Below are 23,789 nucleotides of genomic sequence, written 5' to 3'. Positions count from 1 at the left end.
ATTTGAGTGTCATTGGTCATATTTTGCTTGCTTGTTTGTTTTGTTTAGATTCCTGTTAACAGTGAGATCATATGGTATTTGTCTTTCACCGCCTGGCTTATTTCGCTCAGCAAAATGCTTTCCAGTTCCATCTATGATGTTGCAATGGGTAGTAGTTCCTTCTTCCTTTCTGCAGCATAGAATTCCATTGTGTAAATGTACCATAGTTTTTTGATCCAGTCATTTACCGATGGGCATCTAGGTTGCTTCCAACTCTTGGCTAGAAATTTTTATAAGAAATACAAAACTAGGACCTCCAGTCAAGATGGAGTCATAGGTAGATACACTTTGTTTTCCCACACAACTATAAGAAGGACAACAACAAATTTAAAAACAAAAAACAACCAGAAATACCATCAATTAAACTGTATAGAAGTCTGACAACCAAGGAGTTAAAGAAGAAACATTCTTCCACACGGGTCTTAGGAGTGGAGACAGGCAGCCACAGTGAGGAGAACTTGCGCCTTATTTGAAAAAATAATGAAGAGACCTTCCCCAATCTAGCAAAGGAAATAGACTTGCAGGAAGTCCAGGAAGCTCAGGAAGTCCCAAAGAAGTTGGACCCAAGGAAGCACACACCAAGGCACATCATAATTACATTATCTAAGATTAAAGATAAGGAAAGAATCGTAAAAGCAGCAAGAGAAAAGGAGACAGTTACCTACAAAGGAGAGCCTATAAGACCATCAGCTGATTTCTCAAAAGAAATTTCTCAAAAGAAACCTTGTAGACAAAAAGGGACTGGAAAGAAATATTCAAAGATATGAAAGGCAAGGACCTATGTCCAAGATTACTCAATTCAGCAAAGCTATCATTTAGAATGGAAGGGCAGATAAAGTGCTTCCCAGACAAGGTCAAGTCAAAGGAGTTCATCATCACCAAGCTCTTATTCTATGAAATGTTAAAGGGACTTACCAAAAAAAAAAAAGATGATGATCAAAAATATAAACAGTAAAATGACAACAAACTCACAATTAACAACTGAACAAAAAAAAGGAAAAACAAACTAAGCAAACAACTAGAACAGGAATGAACAGGAATGGAATCACAGAAATGGAGATCACATGGAGGGTTATCAGCAGGGAGGAAGAGAGGGGAGAATGGAGGAAAAGGTACAGAGAATAAGAAGCATAAATGGTAGGTATAAAATAGACCTGGAAAAGTTAAGAATAGTACAGGAAATAGAGAAGCCAGAGAACTTACATGTATGACTCATGAAGATGAACAAAGGTAGGGCATGCTGGTGGAAGGGGCAGTGCAAGGTAGAGAGGAATAAAGAGGAGAAAAAAAGAAAAAATATTAAAAAGTCAAAAACTCATCTAGGTAGAGTTACTTTGCACCTAGATATCTTAATTTCCAAATGGTTCCATTTCCTTAGATCTTTAAATTTTTTTCTCTTCTATGCTATACAGCACTTAATTTATAGGGCCACTAACATTCTGAAAGAATCGGTGACATTATCAAATTATTCTTTCATATATTTGCAGGTGAAAGAGATTTCAAAATATTTCTAGATGCTTCCTAACAAACAGGTATTTGGGAGGAGTGGAAAGTTACTGAGTATGTGATACTAACATATGTATGAATAGATGAGTGCAAAATAGTAGTTTTTTTTAAGTTTTATTTTTTATTTTTAGAGAGAGGGGAAGGGAGAAAGAGAGGGAAAGAAACATTGATATGTAGATGTCACCCATGCACCCTCTACTGTAGACCTGAGACCCAGGCATGTGCCCTGACTGGGAATCAAACTGGAGAACCTTTGGTTCATAGACCAGTGCTCAAGTCACTGAGCCACACCAGCCAGGGTGCAAAACTAGTAAAGTTTTTAATAAAAACCGGAAAATCCCAAGTCACAGAGCTTTTGGCAATTGCAAGAAGAAGCTTCTTGAAAGTACCTCCTAGAGTCAGTCATTGCTAAAAATACAAGGAAAAAAAAGATTCTTTTGGAAATCAAAGTTGAAGGATTCACACTTTCCAATTTCAAAACTTCCTACAAAGCTACAGTAATCAAGACAGTGTTGTGCAGACATAGGATAAATAAATACCAAAGGAACAGAATTAAGAGTCCAGAAATTTAAAAAAGAAAAAAATAGGTTCAGAAACCCTAACACTTAAGGTCAAGTAGTTTTCATTCTTTCTTTTTTAAGATTTTATTTATTTATTTTAGAGAGATGGGGAAGGGAGGGAGAAAGAGTGGGAGTGAAACATCAATGTCTGGTTGCCTCTAGCACACCCCATACTAGGGACACAGCCTGCAACTCAGGCACGTGCCGTGACTGGGAATCAAACCGGCAATGCTTTGGTTCGCAGACCTGTGCTCAATCTACTGAGCTACACCAGCCAGGGCCTCAAGTGGTTTTCAATAAGTGTACCAAAAAAACTGAATAGCAAAAGAACAGTTTTTTCAACAAATGGTGCTGGAACAACTGGATATCCACAAGCAAATGAATTATGCCGCACCTCTACTTCCTATCACATACAAAAATTAACTAACTCAAAATACGAGGTCTGTCCAGAGACCCAGCCATGTAATTTGAAAAACAGAGACATTTCTTGAAGAAGATACAAGAAACATTGCACACAGGACAATGACGCCTCAGTCCCCTTCAAAGTAGGCACCTTGGGAACACACAGTTCTCCCAATTGCCATATACTGCCCCACTGTATTTTCCTGAATCTCACAGACAGTCTGAAACCACTACCCTTTCAAACATGATTTTAGTTTTTGGAAAAAACTAAAGTTTAGTTTTCACAGGGTGCCAAATCTGAACTGTATCGGGGCTGAGTTACCTGGGTGATTCGATGTTTCGCAAAACACTCTGCACAAGAGGTAATGCATGTGCAAGCACTCTGTTGTGATGAAGCAGCCAATCACCAGTTACCCATACCTACGGCCTTCTGAATCATCCAAATAGTTTCCATGAAAGAATGCTCAAGCTTAACGCAAAATCTGATGCAGCTTCATTGCTCTATTCACTCAGGCATTTTGAGTGCAATGGCCACAAGCTTGCTCAATGCATCTACCACCCCCACTGACTGGTACAGCCAAGTCATTGGTTATACATGCACATTCCAGTCCACTCTCCTTAGATGTCACGTTACACTGATGTCACTCCAACCATTGTTAATATCATAGTATTACCAATATCATATTAACAATATCATGATATTAACAATGGTTTGTATTTAATTTTAATTTTGATAAGGTCCATTTTAGCTTATATTTTATTTTGTTTTTGCTGGTACTTTTGGTGTCATCTAAGAAAACACTGCCTAAGCCAAGGTCATGATTTGCTCCTATAATTTCTTTTAAGTTTTATTGTTTTAGCTCTTATATTTAGTTATTTGAATTATGAGGTCTGTCCAGGAAAAGTCCAACTATCGTTAATATCATGATATTAACAATGTTAATTGTTAGTCCAACCAAATTAGTCAAACTAAGAGAAATGAAAATATAGTCTACACTAAAACCTATACAGAAATGTTCATAGCAGAATTATTACTAATAGCCCAGAAGTCCATCAACCCATATGTTCATCAACTGAATAACAAATAAAATGTAATATATCCATACAATATTCTGCAATAAAAAATGAAGTACCAATACACACTACAACATGCATGAATTTTGCAAACATGCTAGGTAGAGGAAGCAGTCACAAAACACATACTGTTTGATTCCATTTATATGAAATGTGCAGAATCAGTAAACCTATAGAGACAGAAAGCACATTAGTAGTAGCCTAGGAACAGAGAAGAGGAAAGGGCAGAGGTGGCAACTCTGTATATATCCTAAAAGCCATTGAGTTACACACTTTAAATTGGTGACTAGTGTGATATTTGAATTACACTGCAATAAAACATATTAATGGCATTCTTGATATCCAAGGTTGTTCTCCTCCTACTCCCCATTACTCCCACCAAAAAGAGGGAGGGGTTGTTTTCCCAATTTGTCTTGATGCTGATTACTCGTAATGAGCAAAGGGTGAATAGCATGGCCATACCACTGGACTTTTACTGCTGTCCAAGGTGGAGTCAACAGAGACTTAATTTACCTTTCTACTTGAAAACTAAAACAACTCCATACAAAATTTACGAAACAAAAGTTTTCATGAAACTAGGCGTGAAACACAAAACCATGAAGGTCACTGATCTCTGAAAGATGAAACAAATGCAGTGAGTCATACAACTGCCTGGACTTACTCCCTTTACAAAGTTTGTGGCAGATTCCTTCAGCTGAGAAGGAACTGAGGTTGAAGGTAGACCAAGGCAGCTAGAGTTCCAGGTGACAGTATAAGAAATAAGAGATACACAAAAGAAGAAAGCTTTGCAGAGGGACCCCAGTGCTTTCAGCCAAGTAATAACCAGCACATACAAGTAAGGAAATTACCCAAGGCTGGACATTAAAAACCATTCAAAAGGATCAGAAGAAACAGTACAGATACTCACATAGGAATAGGAATAGTGCCTATTCCCACCAAACAAATGGAAAAACTTGTAACTCATGGGGAATTGAGTATAGTACTCAGAAAGATCTTACCTGAGTAGTGGGGCAAAATTAGCACTCAACTAACCCCTGGTCAAGAACTCCTTAGCAAAATCAAGAGCAAGACACAAAAGAATCAAATTATTTCCATGTAACTTAACTGCACTCCAGAACAAAGCTCAGGGACACTTACAGAAATAAAAGAACACCCAGAACACAGAAAGGTAAAATTCGGAATGTCTGGCATCCACTCAAAAATTACCAGACAGGAAAACACAAGCAATAAGGAGAAGATCCATCAAAACCAAACCAATTCTGACAGATATTGAAATTAAAGACAAGGAATTAAAACAGCTATTTTTAACTGTTTTCCACACATTCAAAAAGTAGAAGCCTAGAAAATACTGTAAAAGACAAATCTTCTAGAGATAAAAACAATATCTGAGATGTAAAATACACTAGATGGGCCCTGGCTGGGTTGTTCAGTTGGTTGGAGCATCATGCCATATACTACAGGTTCCATCCCTGTGTATGAGATGCAGCCAGTAGATGCTCCTCTCTCACACTGATGTTTCTCTTTCTCTCTCTCTCTATCCACCCCCTGCTCCTTGCTCTCTAAAATTAATGAAAGCATGTGCTTGGGTGAGGATTAACAATAAAAAAATTTTTAAACCAACACACTAAACAGGATTAATGGCAGAGTCAACACTAAAGAAGAAACTAGCCCAAATGAAGCCCAAAAGAAAAAAATAAAGACTGTGAGACGACTTCCAGCAGCCTAATAAACATGTGATGGGAGTGCCCAAATATAAAAACAAGGAAGGGATATAAAGAAAAAAATTGAAAAATAGTGACTAAAAATTTTCCAAATTTGATGAAACTTCTAAATTCACAGATCCAAGAAGCTCACAAATCTAATGCACAAGAAACATGAAGAAAAATACACCAGGACATATCACAGTTAAATTACTCAAAACCAATAATAAAGGAAAAATCTTAAAAGCATTCAGAGAAAACAGCTTGTATGTATACAAAGGAACAAAATAAGGACAGCAGGTTTCTCAGTAGAAACAATTCAAGTGACAAGATGCTGTAGTAACATCTCTAAAACAGTGAAAGAAAAAACTAACAATATAAATATTATACTCAGCAAAAATATCTCTCAAGAATGAAAGCACCAAAAGGAAAGTTTTCAGACATATAGAAGCTAAATAAAAAAAAACATCACCAGCAGTACTATATTACAAAATAATGATAAAACTAAGTCCTTCAGGCAGAAGGAAAATGATAGCAGATAAAATATGGGTCTATACAAGAAATGAAAAGCATCAGAAATGCAAACAACATAGGTACACATATTAGGTTTTTTCCTTATTATTTATATATTTTTAAAAAATAGTTAACTGTTAAGCAATAAAATTTCCAGCAGGGAAGCCTAGGTAAACACAGCTCACCTCCTTGCACAATCACATAAAAATTACAACTAAACTACAGAACAACCATCATTCAGAACCATTAGAAATCAAAATAAATGGAAGTTCTACAACTATGGAATTAAAGAAGAAATTACATCGTGACTGGCAGGAGAGGCGGAGTCATGGAATGGGCTAGTCCCACACTACCACACCTATAGGTGGTGGATAAAAATCAGGAGGGAAATCTAAGGAGTAAGGGATCCCAGACCCACACCAGGACCCCCAGACCAGGGTTCCAAAGCCATGGAGAAGTTGCTATAACTTCTGGCTGTAAAAACCAAAAGGGATTGAGGATACAGAAGAAAGAAACTCTGGATTCCCTGACAGTTCCTCTTAAAGGGCCTGCAGACTTACTCAGATTCACTCCCTCTAAACTCCAGCACAGGGACAGTAGATTGAAAGGCACCAGAGGCATACAGGGAGGAACTGAAGTGTCTGGCATCAGGGCAAGAGCCAGGGGATACCTTTCTCCCAGAAAGAACTATAGGCAGAGGCTACTGTTTCTTTTCTGAACCTTTTCTGAATCTTTTCTGAACCTTACCACCACAGAGCCAGCAGATGGGCACCATATCTGAGACTCTATCAACCTGGCTTACACTGTTTGCCCCCCTCTGGTGATTCCCTGAGGCCCTGTGCCACCCAACTCTTGGACCCTCCCAGGCTGTTTCCAGTGGCTTTTTCATATGAACGGCTTGTCTTGGCCCATGCTTCATATTTTCCTAAATTATCTCAAACAACCAGCATCTGGCATGAGCAAGCCCCATACCTCTCGCTAAGTTGCCCCAGGCCTAGCATTAGCAGCAGCCTTGGTTCACAGCTTAGCCTCTCCTGGGCACTTCCAAGCCAGCACAAGTAGCAGCCATCTGCAGATCACTTTGTAGTTTATGTTGTGTGACCCCTGATGGAACATAGGGAGTGACTGACTTTGAACATGTCAACAGCAATGAAGCCTGAACAAGAGGAGGGTGTACACAGCCAATACAGTGGGAGCACCTCAAATACCCAAACTGAGTAAATGAGGAAGCTCTGCCTCTGAATGCTACAGGACAACTACTACTTTAGGCCACACTACCAAGCCTGGGAGAGGTAGCAGCTCTACCTAATGCATAGAAACAAACACAGGGAGACAGCCAAAATGAGAAAACAAAGAAACATGGCCCAAATGATAAAACAGAACAAAACTCCAGAAAAAGAACTAGATAAAATGAAGGTAAACAAGGTGCTATATGCAGAATTTAAAACACTGGTTTTATAAGGATGCTCAGTGAACTTAGAACTTCAAGAGCATTAAAATAGGCATGGAAATTACAAAAAAAGAACCAGTCAGAAATGAAGAATACACTGATTAAAATAAAGAACAATCTACAGGGAATCAACAGTAGAGCAGATGAAGCCTAGAATCAAGTCAGCAATTTGGAATAGAGGAAAGCAAAAAAACACCAAATCAGAATAGCAAAAAAAATAAAATAAAAATTCCAAAAAAATTAAGGATAGTAAAATCCTCAAAATAAGCAGCCTCTGGGACAACCTCAAGCATAACAACATTCACATCGTAGGGGTACTGGAAGGAGGAGAAAGAAAAAAATGGAAACCCATTTGAAAAAATGATGACAAAGAACTTCCCTAAATTGGTGAAGGAAATAGACATACAAGCCCAGGAAGTGCAAAAATTCCTAAACAAGATGAATCCAAAGAGGCCTACCCCAAGACACCTCATAATTTAAATGCCAACCTTGACAAAGAGAGAATAGTAAAATCAGCAAAAGAAAAGCAGCTGGTTACCAACAAGGTAGCACTCATAAGACTGTCAGTGGCTTTCTCAAAAGAACCTTGCAGGCTAGAAGGGACTGGCAAGAATATCCAAAGTCATGAAAAGCAAGGACCTACAATCAAGATTACTCTATCCAGCCTTGGCTGGTATAGCTCAGTGGATTGAGCGCAGGCCTGTGAAACAAAGGGTCACCGGTTTGATTCCCAGTCAGGGCACATGCCTGGGTTGCAGACCAGATCTCCAGTGGGGGACACAAGATAGGCAACCATACTTTGATGTTTCTCTCCCACTCTTTCTCCTTCCTGTCCCCTCTCTCTAAAAATAAATAAATAAAATATTTTTTAAAAAGATTACTCTATCCAGCAAAGCTATCATGTAGAATTGAAGGTCAGATAAAGAGCTTCCTAGACAAGAAAAAACTAAAGGAGTTCATCAACAAACCAGTATTATATGAAATGTTAAAGGATCTTTTTAAAGAAGATATGAATAATAAAATGGCAACAAATACATATCTATCAACAACTGAATCTAAAAAACCCAAAAAATAAAATAAAAAGTAAAAAAAACAAAATAAACAAACAGGTAGAACAGAAACAGAACCATAGATACAGAGAACATTCTGATGGTTGCCAGATGGCAGAGGGGTTAGGGGCATGGGCAGAAAAGGTGAAGGGATTTAGAAGTACAAATCAGTAGTAACAGAATTGTCATGGAGATGCAAAGTACAGCACAGGAAATACAGTAGCTGAAAAACATATATGCACGACCCCTGGACATGGACAACAGTGTGGGAATTACCTGACGGAGTGTGGAAGAGATTGGGTTGGAGAGGAAAATGGGGGGGAAATTGGGCCAACTGTAATAGCATAGTCAATAAAATAAAATTTAAAAAAACAGTTAACTCTTTAAACAAAAATAATACCAATATATTTTGAGATTTATGACATATAAAAGTAAAAGTTATAATAAAAATACTGCAAGGCCAGGTAAGAAGTGGAAATGATACTATTGTAATGTTCTTATACTGTACATGAAGTACACATCATTTACTGTGACAAGTTAAAAGTATGTACTATAACCTTAAAGCAAACTATAAAATAGCTAGTAGGCCAGAAAATGGGATCATAAAACAATTAATTAATCCAAAGGAAAGCAGAAAAAAAGGGGAAAGACTATGAGAAGGAAATCCTCAGCTGAAAGAGCCAGAGAGAAATGAAAAATAAAATAAAGGTCAAGAATGTCCTATATTTAGCACTTTAAATCACTTTGTTTCGTGTAATACATAAAAGAGAGAATATATATTTTCAACCAGCTGAGTAGTAAAGGAATTCAATCCTGGTGTTGATGACTGTCAGAGGCCTTGTTTCAACAAATAAAAAAGAATTTCACACTTGAAGGCTAGCAAAAGCCTTTTTGCCAGCATTATTAGAGAAAGGTTACAAATATTTCACTTGATATTGAATTTTTCAAAAAAGACCACAAAACCATTTTACTCAGTAAGCTTGAAAGTATCTTCTGTCTATATAATCAAAAAGCAAACATACAGTACCTAAAAAGAAATGGGAGGGCCCTGGCTGGTGTAGCTCAGTGGATTGAGCACAGGCCTACGAACCAGAGGATCGTGGTTCAATTCCCAGTCAGGGCACATGCCTGGGTTGCAGGCCAGTTCCCTGCAGGCCAACTCCCAGCAGGGGATGCACAAAAGGCAACCATACATTGATGTTTCTCTTCCTCTCTCCTTCCCCTCTAAAAATAAATAAATAAAGATAAAATCTTAAAAAAAAAAAAGAAATGGGATACTTCATCTTTTAAGTTATTTCCTTTTTTAACTGAACTCAGAAACTTATTAACAACTACCTGGATATGACAAAGCTATACCACACTGTTGCCATTTTACATTAAGTCACTTCCAGCCCTAATGTTCAAGGAGAATAGCTGCTGAATAAAGTAGTCCCTATGTGACCTACTCTGGGCCATCCATTCACCACATACTCCAGGTATCATTCCTAATGTTGCACAAAGGGCACTTCAAGAAGTCTGATGAACACTCCTTTTCCACAGTAGTTCTCTGGGGATCATTAGGGTACTATGGATAAACTGTTAACCTCTCACTGATGCAGAAGATTCAAAACAGCAATGAACACCAAAACAGCAGCAGATACAGGACACAAGTTCTCCCAAAAGACAGATGATGATGGTTCAAAGCAAACAGTAGTGGCCAGCAATTACCATAACCAAAAGAACACACCCCTCCTATCTTTATTCAAAGCTCTATTAATCAAGGTTATGAGTCATCAGCTCAAGGCTTGTTTTAACTATAAGCTGACTGTTCTTGCTCCTTACCCATCTATGCCTCCTGCACAGAATCTGAATTTAAATCATAAAGCTCCACTGTGTACACCATATCTAGTTAAGCTAGCAGCTCTAGCTTAGCTATATACTCCTACAGGCCATGCTCTTCCCCACCTGCAGTATCATCCTCTTCAAATTGCTTGCTCTGTGTCCCACAAAGGCACAATCTGACTGCTCTTCCAGTTCACTGCCAACACGGAGCAAACCACACATGGTGCCAAGCACATACCATGTATGCATTAAGTATGCAATAAATGATTGAAAAGAATCTTGCCTAGCAGAGGAGACTCAAAATATTTATAGAGAAACAGAAACTGGATTCTAAATCCTCAAACCACTAAAGAATAAAGAGCTGAACATCCATAAGGTTTTTTTTTCCTGGAAACTAAGGGAAGGAGCAACAAGAATGGATGAAAAGAACATACAGAGTGGGCAAAAGTAGGTTTACAGCTGTGAGTACATGAGTTTATTCTTATATTAATATTTATTAATTATGTGCCCCACCTCATGTGTACCACATACAGAGAGATAACAAAGATGTTCAAATATACCAACTTCAAACAGGAAAGACTTAGAATTTAAGGTACGCCCTAGCAGGTGAATGAATACACTCAATAAATTGTATTACTTGAATGTACATCCTCAAACTCAGGCAATACTCACTAACCTGGGGTCCCCAATAAATTGTATGTCCCTTTGATGTACTGCCCTAATTTGGATAATATCAGTCTTGACTTGAGATCTCAAAACTAAATAGCCATAAAACTATACAGCAATTATTCATAAAGAGGGTCACAGAAAAACCGATGGGTCAAAGGGCTCTGGTTGTCAGCAGTATTCTGTTAGTATCATAGCAGGTAAGAATGAAAACTCTAAGTACAAGAATTTTCAAAAAGTAAACTATTATTAAATTTAATGAGATTTGATCTGACAGTAAGTCTCGAATAAAAGACACCATAAATGCACTTTAGAATAAAACGTAAGAAAAATACTCTGAAAGGTACACTTGAAGCGAATTAAATGCATAATTATACTCCCCCATGTATCACAGAACAAACCATTTATTTAACTTGGTACACATCCTCCTGACCAAAGAGAATACATTTTTTTTGTTGTTTTTCTTTCAAACCCTGGTGAGTGTCTATGACAAAGGAAAATTCCAGTCTTTAGCATCATGTGGAAAATGTCTGAATATTAAACAATGGAGTCCCCCAATAAAGCGTCAGAAGGAAAACTGGTTTGGTCTAGTTCCTGATACCAATGACCTCACTGACAGTAAAGAGTTTGTCTTCACAGGGATAAGAAACTATATTCACTTAAAGAAATGACTTAAACTCACAGTAATGACTAATAATGGGAATGGGGAAGGTAAAGGCTTCAGCGAAGCACAGACAGGCAGCAGGGTCACAAAACCTTAAAGCATGTAGTTATACTGTTAAGAAATGGGAAGATCCAGGCAGATCAATTTCCACTCTTTCTCCTTCCATGTAGACTCCAAGGTGTGTTCCCATTGAGCAGCTCTCCTGCCCAAGCTGTGGATGCCAGGCCACAGTACCTGCCAAAGTGCATTTTTGCTACAATAGCCAAAAACCAGGAACAACTGCAACACTCACCAACTGGTGAATAGACAGAGGTAGCTGGATATCTATACTGTAGAAAACTGTTGAACAATAATAAAGCAACAAGCTACCACACTTAACAGTATAATGAACCTCCAAAAAAGAAAAAAAAAACATGATGTAAGGTGAAATGTTCAAAAAAGGCAAATTTAGCCCTGACAGCTGTGACTCAGTTGGATGGGCACCATCCTGCAAATAGAAAGGTTGTGGGTTCGATTACCAGTCAGGCCACATGCCTACGTTGCAGGTTCAGTCCCTGGATGGGGCAACCAATCAATGTTTCCCTGACATGGATGTTTTTCTCCCTCTCATCCCATCTCTCTAAAAATAAATAAATAAAATCTTCTTTTTCAAAAACAAATTTATAAAGAAAGGATGAGTGGTTGTCTGGAGATCTGGATTAGAGCAAGTAGTAACTGTAAATTAGTATGAGGATCTTGCTAAAGTAATGAAAGTTCTAACACTGATTTAGAGTGATGGCCGCACCACTCAGTAAATTTACTAAAAACCACTGAAATGTGAGCTTCAATGAATGAAATGGGAGTGAAATTATTAATACATAAACTTTACCTCTATAAAACTGTTTAAAAAACAAAAAAACCCTGTTGAAGACATTTCTCAATTTCTTGAAGGCTCATTCAGAGCAGCAGCAAGCCTCACCAGAGCACTGCTCTGCACCCTGCCTCACTCTCCCTGTCCCTCACCCCATCTCCCTGGGCTTGCAACTCCCAAAGTATTTCAGCACAGAGGTCAAGCACTAAGGCACTACTTTACTCCTGCTTTTTTCTGTTTTGCTGTGGGAAGTTACTGATCTGTATGAAAAATAACAAATACCTGAGCAGAACAAAAAAGTTTAAAATCAAAGATATAACTTCTAGTTAATTTTCAGGTTGGTGAACTGATCACAGGAGTCACAGGGGTTAATTCCCATAAAAATAATCATAAGGTAAGCAGAAGAATAAAGAAATAAAGGGAAGGAGATGACAGCAGAGATCATTTCTATCAAGTTTTGGCAACTAAAAAATGGCTAGAGCAGTAATTCATTTAGTAAAGAAGAAAACCTTACAACTTAAGTGCATACAAGGAGGTGTACCAAATGTGAGGCAATCTGCCCCACAGAACCCTGAAAAGATCTTTATTTGGAAGCAATTGACAGCAAGTGAAGTATCATAAAGCTAAAATCAGGAGAACTGATATTCAGTGATTAAACATCCAGGTTCCCTGTCACTACCTTGTATAGTCTGGTGACTATCCCACATCATTCCATGCCCACAAGAACCAAGGGTTTAGTCCCTGAAGAAATTGAAGGAGAAATGCCCACATAGGACAAAGAGGTGGGACACAGGACTGAAAAGCTAACATATTAGAATGTAGGTTCTCCAGGCTCCTTTCTCCACCCTGAATTCCAGAACTCCAATAAACAGATGTAGAATCCCTAGGCAGTAAAAGCCTCTGAGTATTCTTCTCAGAGAAACTGACCCCAAAGAAAAGGCCTACAGATATTTCAAAGTGAGGTTCTCAATCTATGATAATGTACTCATACCACCTGTCCTCTTGACACTGAAGTACCAAGAACCTCCTGCTCTTATACACTGAGCCTCCAACTCATTTCTAGTGCCTTACTTTTAAATATGAGCAGCAATAGATTTCCAGGGATTTCAGGAAAATCTTCAGCATTAAAAACAAAGATCAAAATAAACAGGATAAATGAAATATGGAGTAAATAGAGGGAAAATGCAAGAGCATATGAAAATCAAGCAAAAAAAAGTTTAATGAATATACTCAGAGAGATGAGACATATACACAAAAGAACAGATGCAGTTTTAAAAAATGAGTGTTGCTCTAAATTAAAAATGAGTTAAAAATTCAATAAAATATTAAAATGTAAAGTCAGAAACAACACATAATAGCAGAGCAAGGAGAAAGAATAACTAATAGTAGAGAAAAATATTTAAAAAATTTAAAAAGTGATTAATAGGACTTCTAGAAAGAGAAGCAAAGAAGATGGAGGAAAAGACAAAAATCTCTCAGAAAAAGGGGCATCTCCAGATGTTAAAAAAATTAACCAAGTACTTAGAACAGTGAATGACAAGAGACACTCATAAATTCTAATACCAAGAATAAAGAGAATATCCTAAAAGCTTGCCAAAAGAAGTTTAAAACAGGTCATACTTAAACAACAGAGCAATGTATTCAAAATTCCAAAGGAAAAAGATATTCAAACTAAATGCTGTCCACCATATATAGTTAATATGCAAACCTAACATAAAATAATAATAAAGATACTTTCAGCCATCCAAGAACATAAAACCTTTACAACCCTTGCATCTTTCTTATAAGGCTACTGGAGCTTGTGCTGCAGGAAGATAAGGTAGCAAACCAAAAAAGAAGACTGTAGTATCCAGGAAACAGAGATGTTCCAGGTAAACCACGGTGCAGCAGGTCTAGGGGGCAACCATACCTGGCCAGCTGTGAGACACCTCTAGGGAGAAAAAAAGTAAGTTATCTAAAACACTAAAACATCTGACATATTTAAGCATTTGGAAAAATTGTTGAAAAAAGCTTAACTTTGCCAGGGATTTGGTATATTTTTAGGGTACTTGAGAGGAATGTAGTAACAGGTGCACAGAAAACAAGGCTAATGAAGAAAAAGTAAGGCAACACAAGTGGGAAAGGGTGTTTAAAAAAGGAAATGTAATCATATTAGACCATTTGGCTCAAGTATTTAGTCATGATAACATAATTATCATTTTAATCTAAAATCATGATAGACTTATTCAAGGGAGGAGGAGAGTATAAGAGCTAAATCTTCAGCTAAACACAGAACTATACTCGTAACAATTACACTGTTAAAAAAAGTCAGTGAGTATACAAAATTGATAAATCAAGAAATAGCCACAAAAGCACATAACTTAGAAATATGGCAGTAAATTTCAGATATAGCACCTAAAAGCACTGAAAACAGATTCCTCTGGGGAATAAGGTAACTACTCCAGGTTCTGACAAGAGAATTTGAGTATCGGTAGATTGTAATTATATGTATTCATAAGTTTGGTAAGTTTTCTAAGGCCCTGCTTATCATGTAATGAAAATAAAGTTTTCAACTCATAACATAAAAGTGGGGGTTTTCTTTTAACTATCTGAATTTAATAGAATAAGTTGTCAATATTTGGCCACACTTGAGACACTAACAATGCTCCAGAGATCAAAGGCAAATCAAGCATAAAGCTGTGAGCAATATGTGCTTAGCCCCTACTTCTCCAGGCTGGGAGAACAACTGCTTGAGGTGGACATTGGCCCCCAATTCTCCAGCTTGCCAATGCAACAAACTACCCAAGAGCCCACTTACAGCCCTAGCAGAATCCTGCCAGTTCAGTACTTTTCCAAGTGCAGTGTGGGGACTGGTAGGTACATAAGATAATTTCAGAAATTGAGAATAAATGTGTAAAAACTTTTATAACTATCTGACAGTGTAATATTATGTTCTTTGATTCTAATAAAAAAAGACTGAAATTCGTATTTTGTATGTCTACTTTTTCATTTCACTTTTTAGTTATTTGCACTGTGTATTACAGCACAGAGACAGAAGCCCTGTGGAGGCTGAAACACCCAATGAAGCTAGAGCCAGCTGCATATGTGGTATCTGCTGTGCCTGAGTACAAGAGTGCTACATGGGGGTTCTGGGGAACCAGAAACCTTATAGGATGTAAGTTATGTTACATGTGTGGCATTTTTTGTCCAGCCTATTCCCCTGCTTCCTTCACCACACAGAACAGGGCCCAACTCATGTAACAGCAGCACAGTTGAGTAGTATCAGCAGCTAATCATTTTGCATCTTGTCTCCCCAACTTAGTTCTAAGTTTCTCATAATGCTACACAGATGTCAGAGTGTCAAGAATCCTACTTGTAAAAACCTAGTAAGTCCTAAAACTTATTATTGTCCTTCCTTTTGAAATTCTCATAGCAGAAGAAAGTGCCTCCAAACTTTATGCCTCCTAACGTATCACTTCTCATCTGAATAATGCCAACAGACTTTTATTACAGAACTAGCTTCATAACAGAATATCATATTCTGTCTGGTGAACAGTCATAAAACATCGTAAAACCTAATATTATACGGCTGCTGCACTGGTAACTGGTAATATAACATCATCCTGCCTTCTCCATTCCTCCCTAGCCAGCCCTTCGTAGCTCCGAAAAATTTATCCTGATTCAATTCTTGCATTACCATTTTAGAAAAAAAAACTGTCGACCAATTATCTAAAAATTAAACTAGTATTTGGCAAACTCTATCTCCTGAAAATCAAATAATTGGTTCCAAATTAAATACTAATTTACATCTTACAAAATCAAGTAACTGGTCCCAAATTAAATAGTAAATATATCTTAACATCTTTAACACTGGTAATTTTGACCAGTATTGTAAGAAACCCATTTGAATTCATGAAAAATCTGTCTATAGTAAACATTCAAAGCAATTACTTGCAAGTACTTTATAGGATGACCTATATATGATCCACTAACTATAGATGTATCCACTTATAAGAGAAACAAAGTTCATAAAAGGAAGGTAGTAAATAAAATTATTTCAAACATTAAAATTGTCACAAATTCTCAGCAAGTAGTATTTGATTTGAGAATATCCCATGAAGTCTTTCACTCTAATACAGTCAACTGCCAAGCAGTCTGCACTTTCATACACTTTACTTCAATGGCCATAATAGACCTGCACACAAGAGGGGGAGTGGGCCTTGCAGTGTATCTATCACGATTCAGTGCTGCTCTCTGGTCAACAGTTCTGCTTCAGTGCCTGGACCACCTGTCTGAAGACATCATACCTGTGTAATTATTTCAATATTCTACTGCCACCTGCTGATATTTTTAAATGACTGGGATGCAGAAAAATGAAAGGACTGATACTAATGATAAGAAGCACAGTCATCGCAAACTTAGTAAAAAACTGAGATGTGGAAAACGTCTGATGCTCTATGACTAGGCAATTCCTTGGCTCAAGCAGTTGTTCACAACCAGGTGATTAAGTATTTACTAATAAAGCAAAGAAAATAAAAGACCATGTACGAAATTCACGTGTCAAAGCATCCATCTCTAAGTTAAAAATCTACTTAGCTTATAATAGTTTTAGTTCCCTGGGAAGGAAACTCGTTACATGATTAGTCCTTGACCTAGCACACCTGTACAGGGATGCATTATTTCAAAAGTAGGATGTATTATTTCAAAAACACCTTTGCTCTTCCAAAATCAGTCCACAAAAATCTACAAATACACTGCAGCAAGTTCCCCTAGATAATAATTTTGGATTATGTCAGCATGTAGAAATATTCATATATCCAATACTGGTTAAGAAAAAATGACAAAAGACAAGTTTACAGCTCTGTGAATGAACATTTATTTATCATGAAGTTTCAAGTGACAAGAATTAAAAACCCACCAACAGCAGGGCTTCACCTGGTGGTCAGATGTTCCTGATTTAGTTTAGTTCCAAAACAGTTTTTTTTGGAAGTTTGGGGTTGATATTTCTTAAGAGCTACACAGCAACTAGTGTTCAGCAGGACTAGCTTCCTCCCCTGTTACCCAGGTCCAGAAACCTTCCAGCATGAAGGACCTGTCTCAGAACAAGTCTATACATGTCAATCAGCACAGGTCAACCGTCCTCCTAATGAAAACATCTACTTCTACAAAATTTCTTTTCCTCCACTGGGAAAAACATCTCCAGTTGAGAATAAGAAATGCTACACTTATAATAACATTTAAACCTCTCACAATAGCTGAAGTGCTTGCTTGAAAACATTAAACAATTTTAAAAGCTAAACAATTTATAGGGCACTTTTTTGGTGAGCAATGGAAAGTGATTATAGCACTTTCACAAATCTCAACACTCCTTCTAATCCAGTGGGCAAGGAGTGCACCCATTTAAAGGGCCACACCAAAGCCTGTAAAGAATGAGTGAATTCCTCACATTCAATGGAGCCCAAGAATCCACCCCAACACTCTTGTTTTCTACCACCCTTCTTCACCTGCTCTCTGCTGGACTGCTGCCCTAGGATCACGAACTTTTCTGCTTCTTCCCAAAACATCATCTAATCAAATTTCCTACTCCCAGGGAGCCCCAAACCCAGCAAACTTTCCGTGGCTCCTCAACACTTAAAGAATGATTTCTGCTCTCAAATTGTGCACAAATATCTTCTCTTCAAGATGCCCTGTGCTCCCTAAACCTCCTGACATTCCCAAAGATCACCCTCAGCCGTTCTGCCACACACACAGTATCAAGCAAGGTCAAGATACTCAGTTTCTACTGGGAGTAAGCTCTGACTCCAGACACTATACCCACTGAGTTCTAAACTCCCAAACTTCCTCTCTCTATATAGAATCTTCCCAGATACAAGGCTTCCTTCTCCAGGTCAAGACATTTTGGAACACCAGCCACTGAATGCTCACAAAATAAAAAATAACAGTAGTTACCCCAAGAAAAAAAAGTCAAATTATTAAAAATAATAAAATCCAATGTAACATAAAGAAACTATAATTTATTGCCTCTGGTTTTTATTTCTCAAGTTATCACTTTCCCCCTTTGATGAAAGTAATTAAAATTCACTACATTTACTCAGCATGCACAAGATCATCCTATAGACACTTTTATAAATATGTGGTATTATGAATAAAACCCTGTAAACAGAAATTTACAATTTTAAGTTTTGATTTATATGAATGTTCTTTTCTATGAGCCCTCAAAAATCTAAGGTAAAAATAAATTTCCCTAAACAGAATGTGTCCTGTGTTTCAACTCCTTTTTAAAAGCAAAGGTATACACTGTTCAACTATACCCAGGCTATTTACTATTTTTTCCAGAGATAAATTATAAACTATCAAACTATTGTCCAAAAGAAGCCATTTTCACAAATATATCAAAATTCAAATAACTCCCTCTTCCTATTAATTCACTTCACATACAGTCTTCTCAAAATAAGCAACTACTATCTCTATAAAATTAAAATTTCACAGATAAAAATAAAATATTGGGACTATGGGTTGTTCAGCTTACAGGTGTTTTACCTGAAGTTGCTTTAAGGAAAAAGAGAAACTTTTTTATAAATAATTAGACACAAATACTTTCTAAACTCTGCCATTATTCATGTTGATGGTGTTTAGTAGCAATAAACACATGCTAGAGTGTTAACAATCTAATCCCAAAATCACCATCTGTAAATCATGCCAATGAAAGTCCTAAATAAACTCCTATGCATAATAGGTGGTTCTAGAAATGACACATTTGAAGGGAGGAAGAAAACAGAGACTTTTTCTGCTAACTTTTTCTGCTATCGCCACCACTTAAGCTTCCCAGTTCATAAACAATAAAGAATTTCTTGTAATAATAATAAAACATATATGAAGCAACCAGAAAAATGTTAGCACTGAATATTTGATGCTAAGGAATTAATTTTTAAGTATGAGAACAGCATAGTGATTATCTAATAAACAAAAAAGATACATACTTAAGTGTTTATGGGTGAAAAGGTTAAGATAATGGAAGGGAGGAAGAGACAGATACCGGATTAGTCATGTGCTGGTTAGGGTTAAACTGAGTGAGTAATCTAGTCTCTCCTTTTGCATGTTGAAATTTTCCAAAATAACAAAATAGAACTGCTGGTGAATAAAATCTCATGCACCATTTTCTTCATGATTTGTATGCCACTTTTGCATATACATCTTAATTCCTTCAGTCTGCATAATTTGAGAACTTCTCATCTGTACAAACTGTTGTAGTCAGAGAGCTGTGTCACTGCCAGTGTCCCAAATACTTTCCAAATGCAATGCCAGCAAATCTATTTCAAAAGCTTGGGAGGAAGAGGGAATAGAACCAAAGAGGAAATGAGGAGCAGTAAAAACTTAATGAATCTGTTACCATAAAGTACTCTCACATCTTAAAACCAATTAATATATGTTCGGATTTCATTCTTTCTTTTTCTTGCAGTTTAAGAACAGACTAGACTGTTGGTTTCTGGTTTACTTCACTGCCCTTCACATCCATGCTGACCCCAGAAGATACAAACAATCTAGCCACTGTGTAACCAGGTCAAAAACAAGCTTTGGCTAACTCACTTGGAAGAGTACACTCACTACTTAAATTTGGCCAAAAAAACTGGGTTAGAAAAAACTGCTGCTTAAATAAACACCAGGGCTAGGGAAAATGTCTTCAAGCCAGTTACCAGGCCACTCAGTGAGTTGCAACACAATCTCTTCCAAAAATTTTCCAGACACTTCCAAATTCAAATGAGCCCAGTAGGCTGATTTAACAGATTTTTTAAATTCAAGAATCTCACCTCAACAGTTAAACAAAAAAAAAACACAAGCTTATTCATGTAGAATCACCTACAATTTCAGACCATAGACCCGTATACAGCCTAGACCAGGGGAAGCTGGGGCTGGGGAGAGGCATTGCAAGTGATAGATAAAACTTCTTCATAAAGCAGAAGAGAGACAACAGGATCCACACTTAACTTGGCCTAAGAAAATGTCTACAGTCAGCTTCCAATTCCCTGCCCTCTATTTTTAATGAAACAATGGCAATTCATGGTGAACCACAAAGCCCAAAAATACCTTCATTTTCCTCTATCCTGACCTTGTACCCACTCTAACAGTTAGAAAACCCCACTGCAAATAACTTTCAGAAAACGTTTGATAGTAACAAACAAATCATGACGTTGAAAATTTAACAGTGCGTTGAAAATGTTCAAGGCCTGCACCTCCATTTCCTACAGCTCTTCCATAACCTCTAGAATGTGCACTAGATAAAATGAACAGCGCTGTTAGTCACATCAGGTGTCAGCTACTCAGGGTAGACTCATAGTCTCCAGATTTGTTGGTTCCATTTGGGGCTGGGTGGAGGGCGGGTGGAACGTTAGAAAAAGGGAGAAAAGCCTGAGCTAGCTGTGAAAGCTAGACACCCTCTTCACTGTTCATTCTCCCTTGGTTCTGTTTCAATTACACACCTGTCAAACAGGTTATTCCTGGAATTCAGATTTTATAATCCTTACACTGTCATTCTTCCTGCTCCTATTGCCCAAACACACATCCTCCCTTCTTTTCCAAAATATGTATCCATCAGTAGAAAGCATGATAGAGTTATAAAGTGTCCCAAACGCTGCACCTTGAGCTCTCAGCAAGCATTCAAAAGAGGAAACGATGACAATTTTCAAGAAGGTCAAGGCAGGGGTTAAAATGACCATAGACAAAGCCTGATTATTAATTTTAATTAACACACACACATTAAGAAGGCCAGATTTGGGAAGAACAAAAAAATGAAGATTGTCTTATAAAAAATGTCTTCCCATTTTATTATAGTGCATGCCTAAGAGTGTAGGTTATTTCCTTATCTCAAAGCCAGGAAATGAGGTCTTTTAAGGCCAGTCTGAATATAAGCTCTGTTTAAAAACAGAGGGCCTGCAAGGAGAAGCCCCTTTCCCAACTTCAGCTAAGTGGCCTGGCCTGCGGTCAGCAGCGTGTTTACCACCAATCTTGTCCCCGACAAGAAGTTTCAACATGCCACGGGAAACAAAGAAGGTAAGGTGCCTCACACCGACCTTATAGACTTGTCCGTAGGTGCCATTTCCAACCACTTCCACAAGCTCAAAAATCCCAGCAGGGTCCTAGGCAAGAAGGAGGAAAGGGTTATCTTCTGAAAGCAGCACACAATTAATCAATAAAGAAGGGCAGCTGGAGAGAAAGGGTGGCTACAACGAGGTGGGTTCCATCCGCGTGCTTGCCCAAAACCGAAGGTGTGGGGCGGCGGCTTTGGGTCGCGCCCCAACCAAGCACACGCAGACACAGTCAGACAAAAGGGCCGCCAGGCTCGCGGCTGCGCTGGAGCGCCTAGGGCGCGGCCCCCGCTCCCCGCGCACTCCCAGCCCGCCCATGGCGGCCACTCACCCGCAGGGAGGAGAGGTCGATGTCCACCAGACTTTTTGCAGGGGAGTCGTTCGCCATTTTCCCTTCTTGCCACCCAAAGCGAGTGTCAGGATGAAGACAGCTATGGCTGGGTGATCTGGTCACAGGCCCGGCGGCTTCGGGCGGAGCGTTCGCGGGAGGGCAGCGCAGCTCACACCATGGCGACCTGCGGCAGCCCTTGCGTCGCCAGGCCTCAGCCCCGCGCCTACTCGCCGGCGGGGTGCTGGAGGTGCCGCGCCGCCGACCGCGGAGCGAGTGCGCGCGAGAGGCCCGGAGACAAAGCTCCCCCGGCGGTGGGGGCGGAGCAGGGAGGAGGGCGGAGGGGAAGGGTGGCGCGGGAGGAGGGGACACGGGACACGAAAAACATATTCCGCGGACAGAGAAAACAGCTCCCCCTTTCCTGCTCCGACAGGAAGGACGGGCGGAAACGCACTCCCACCATAGCCCCGCCTGGAGGGCGCGGGGCGGCCGCCCGCGTGGCGTGAATGTACATCAAGGGTGCGGCCGAACAATGGCCGCTGGGCGCCTAGCACCGTGACCTCCCAAGGGGTTGGACACGCAGAACAGAGCCTGGGTAGTCCCGCTGCCGTGCTGAGTGCAAAAAGCCGCCCTCACCTCGCACTAACAAGCAAGGACCCAAACGCCAAGAAGCAGCGTACCCTTACCCATATCAGGGAGAGACTGTGTGCAGTTGGACCTCTGCTAAAGGGATACGAAAGGGGTGTACCCAAGCGGAGGAAGGTCCTCTCTCCTCACCCCGACTTATCCCCACCCCTCCCCCACCACCAGGTTCTCTACACTCAAAACCGGCATTTCCCTGTATGGTTTTCTTGTCCTTTCTCTTCTCCAGGCCAAACTTTTGACCGGGTTGTAGTTGCTGGATTCGCCGAGCGTCACTTGGCTGTGATGTCCGAAAATTTCAAGTGGAAACAGTTTCCAAAACAGCTTTTCTAATTGCCTTACGCTGTGTTACCTAGGGTGAATAGTGAAAAACTTGGAGTCATCACTACTGACCCAAGTTCTGTGCCTACAAATCATTCAGGCTCATTAAACAGGCATGTTCCAGCAACTTAAATTGTCAGTGGTTAAGACAATTTAATTCTATTCTATATATAACCTATGAACCAATTTTAATCCTAGTGACCAGTAATTTTTACTGGATGAAAACTCTATGGCTCCCTATTACCTCACAACAGGTTCCAAACCTAAGTGCAGAGAATCACCAGGAGGGATTGTAAAAGCACTGATTGCTAACCCCACCTCCAGTTTCTTATTTAGCAGATCTGGGATAAGCCTAAGAATTTGCTTTTCTATCAGGTTCTCAGAGATGCTAACATTGCTGTTACTGGGATCAAACTTTGAGACAGGAGCCTCACAGAATGTAAACTCAAGACCCTTCCTAATTAGGCTTCACAAACATCACCATCATCATCATCTACCAATTGTTGCTTTGCATGCAGTAGTACTTCTGTAGGCCAGGACTGATGCTATCCTTATTTTAGAGATGAGGAAACCAGAGTGCTGAAAGATAAGGGATGTGCCTAAATTCCTTAGAAGCACAGCCTGGGCATGGAACATCTCAGCCTATTCCCAAAATAAAAGTCTCTGATTCAACCAAGTTAGTCTTTTACCTACAGTATGGTTGGCAGTCTCCTGCCTCCCAACAATTTGGTTTCCAAGATTTTTGACTATGAGAATCCCTTGTAAGGGTAAAATACATTCAAAGACTCCTAGAATCCATAGGCTAGGAAAATTATAATAACAAAAATGTTACTGTGAATTTAATAGTGGTTTAAATCATTTGTTTCTTAACCATCAACAGCAATGGCATTATCTAAGAGTGTTAATTAAATAATTTACATAGACTGCTAGACTAATGCACATGTGAACTTTCAGACCATATTACTAGTGATAGTATTTTAGTAGTGTTTATTATTCTTGATAGGTAATGTATATTGGGTCCAAACAATGTATTATTTCATTTTTCTTTACATTAACCCCAAATAATAGGTGTTTTTATTTTTCCCACTTTCCACATTAGGAAACCAAAAGATGTTAAGGAGTTAAAGTCTAAAGAAATTAAG

General features: G+C 38.8%; 1 protein-coding gene across 49 annotated transcripts in view; it reads right to left on the bottom strand.

The window, feature by feature from the left end:
- MAP4K4 (mitogen-activated protein kinase kinase kinase kinase 4) overlaps window positions 1-22,050 on the bottom strand; it is a 199,304-nt gene extending 177,254 nt beyond the window's left edge. For 9 of the 49 annotated variants that reach the window (XM_037057280.1, XM_037057281.1, XM_037057287.1 and 6 more), the window contains exons 1-2: window positions 21,688-22,047; window positions 21,342-21,407 (exon numbers count right to left, since the gene is read on the bottom strand). In XM_037057280.1, the coding sequence (XP_036913175.1) occupies window positions 21,342-21,407; window positions 21,688-21,744 (123 nt within the window). In that variant the 5' untranslated portion in view covers window positions 21,745-22,047. Of the gene's footprint in view, window positions 1-21,341; window positions 21,408-21,687 lie in introns of all 49 variants that reach the window. The other 40 variants (XM_037057282.1, XM_037057296.1, XM_037057313.1 and 37 more) reach the window with 8 other exon arrangements.
- Window positions 22,051-23,789: the final 1,739 nt, after the last annotated feature.

The sequence above is a fragment of the Sturnira hondurensis genome, unplaced genomic scaffold, assembly GCF_014824575.4.
Source record: "Sturnira hondurensis isolate 20B ecotype Veracruz unplaced genomic scaffold, ASM1482457v3 Scaffold0009664, whole genome shotgun sequence".
Taxonomy (NCBI): Eukaryota; Metazoa; Chordata; class Mammalia; order Chiroptera; family Phyllostomidae; genus Sturnira; species Sturnira hondurensis.
This window is presented reverse-complemented; position numbering and strand designations above follow the sequence as displayed.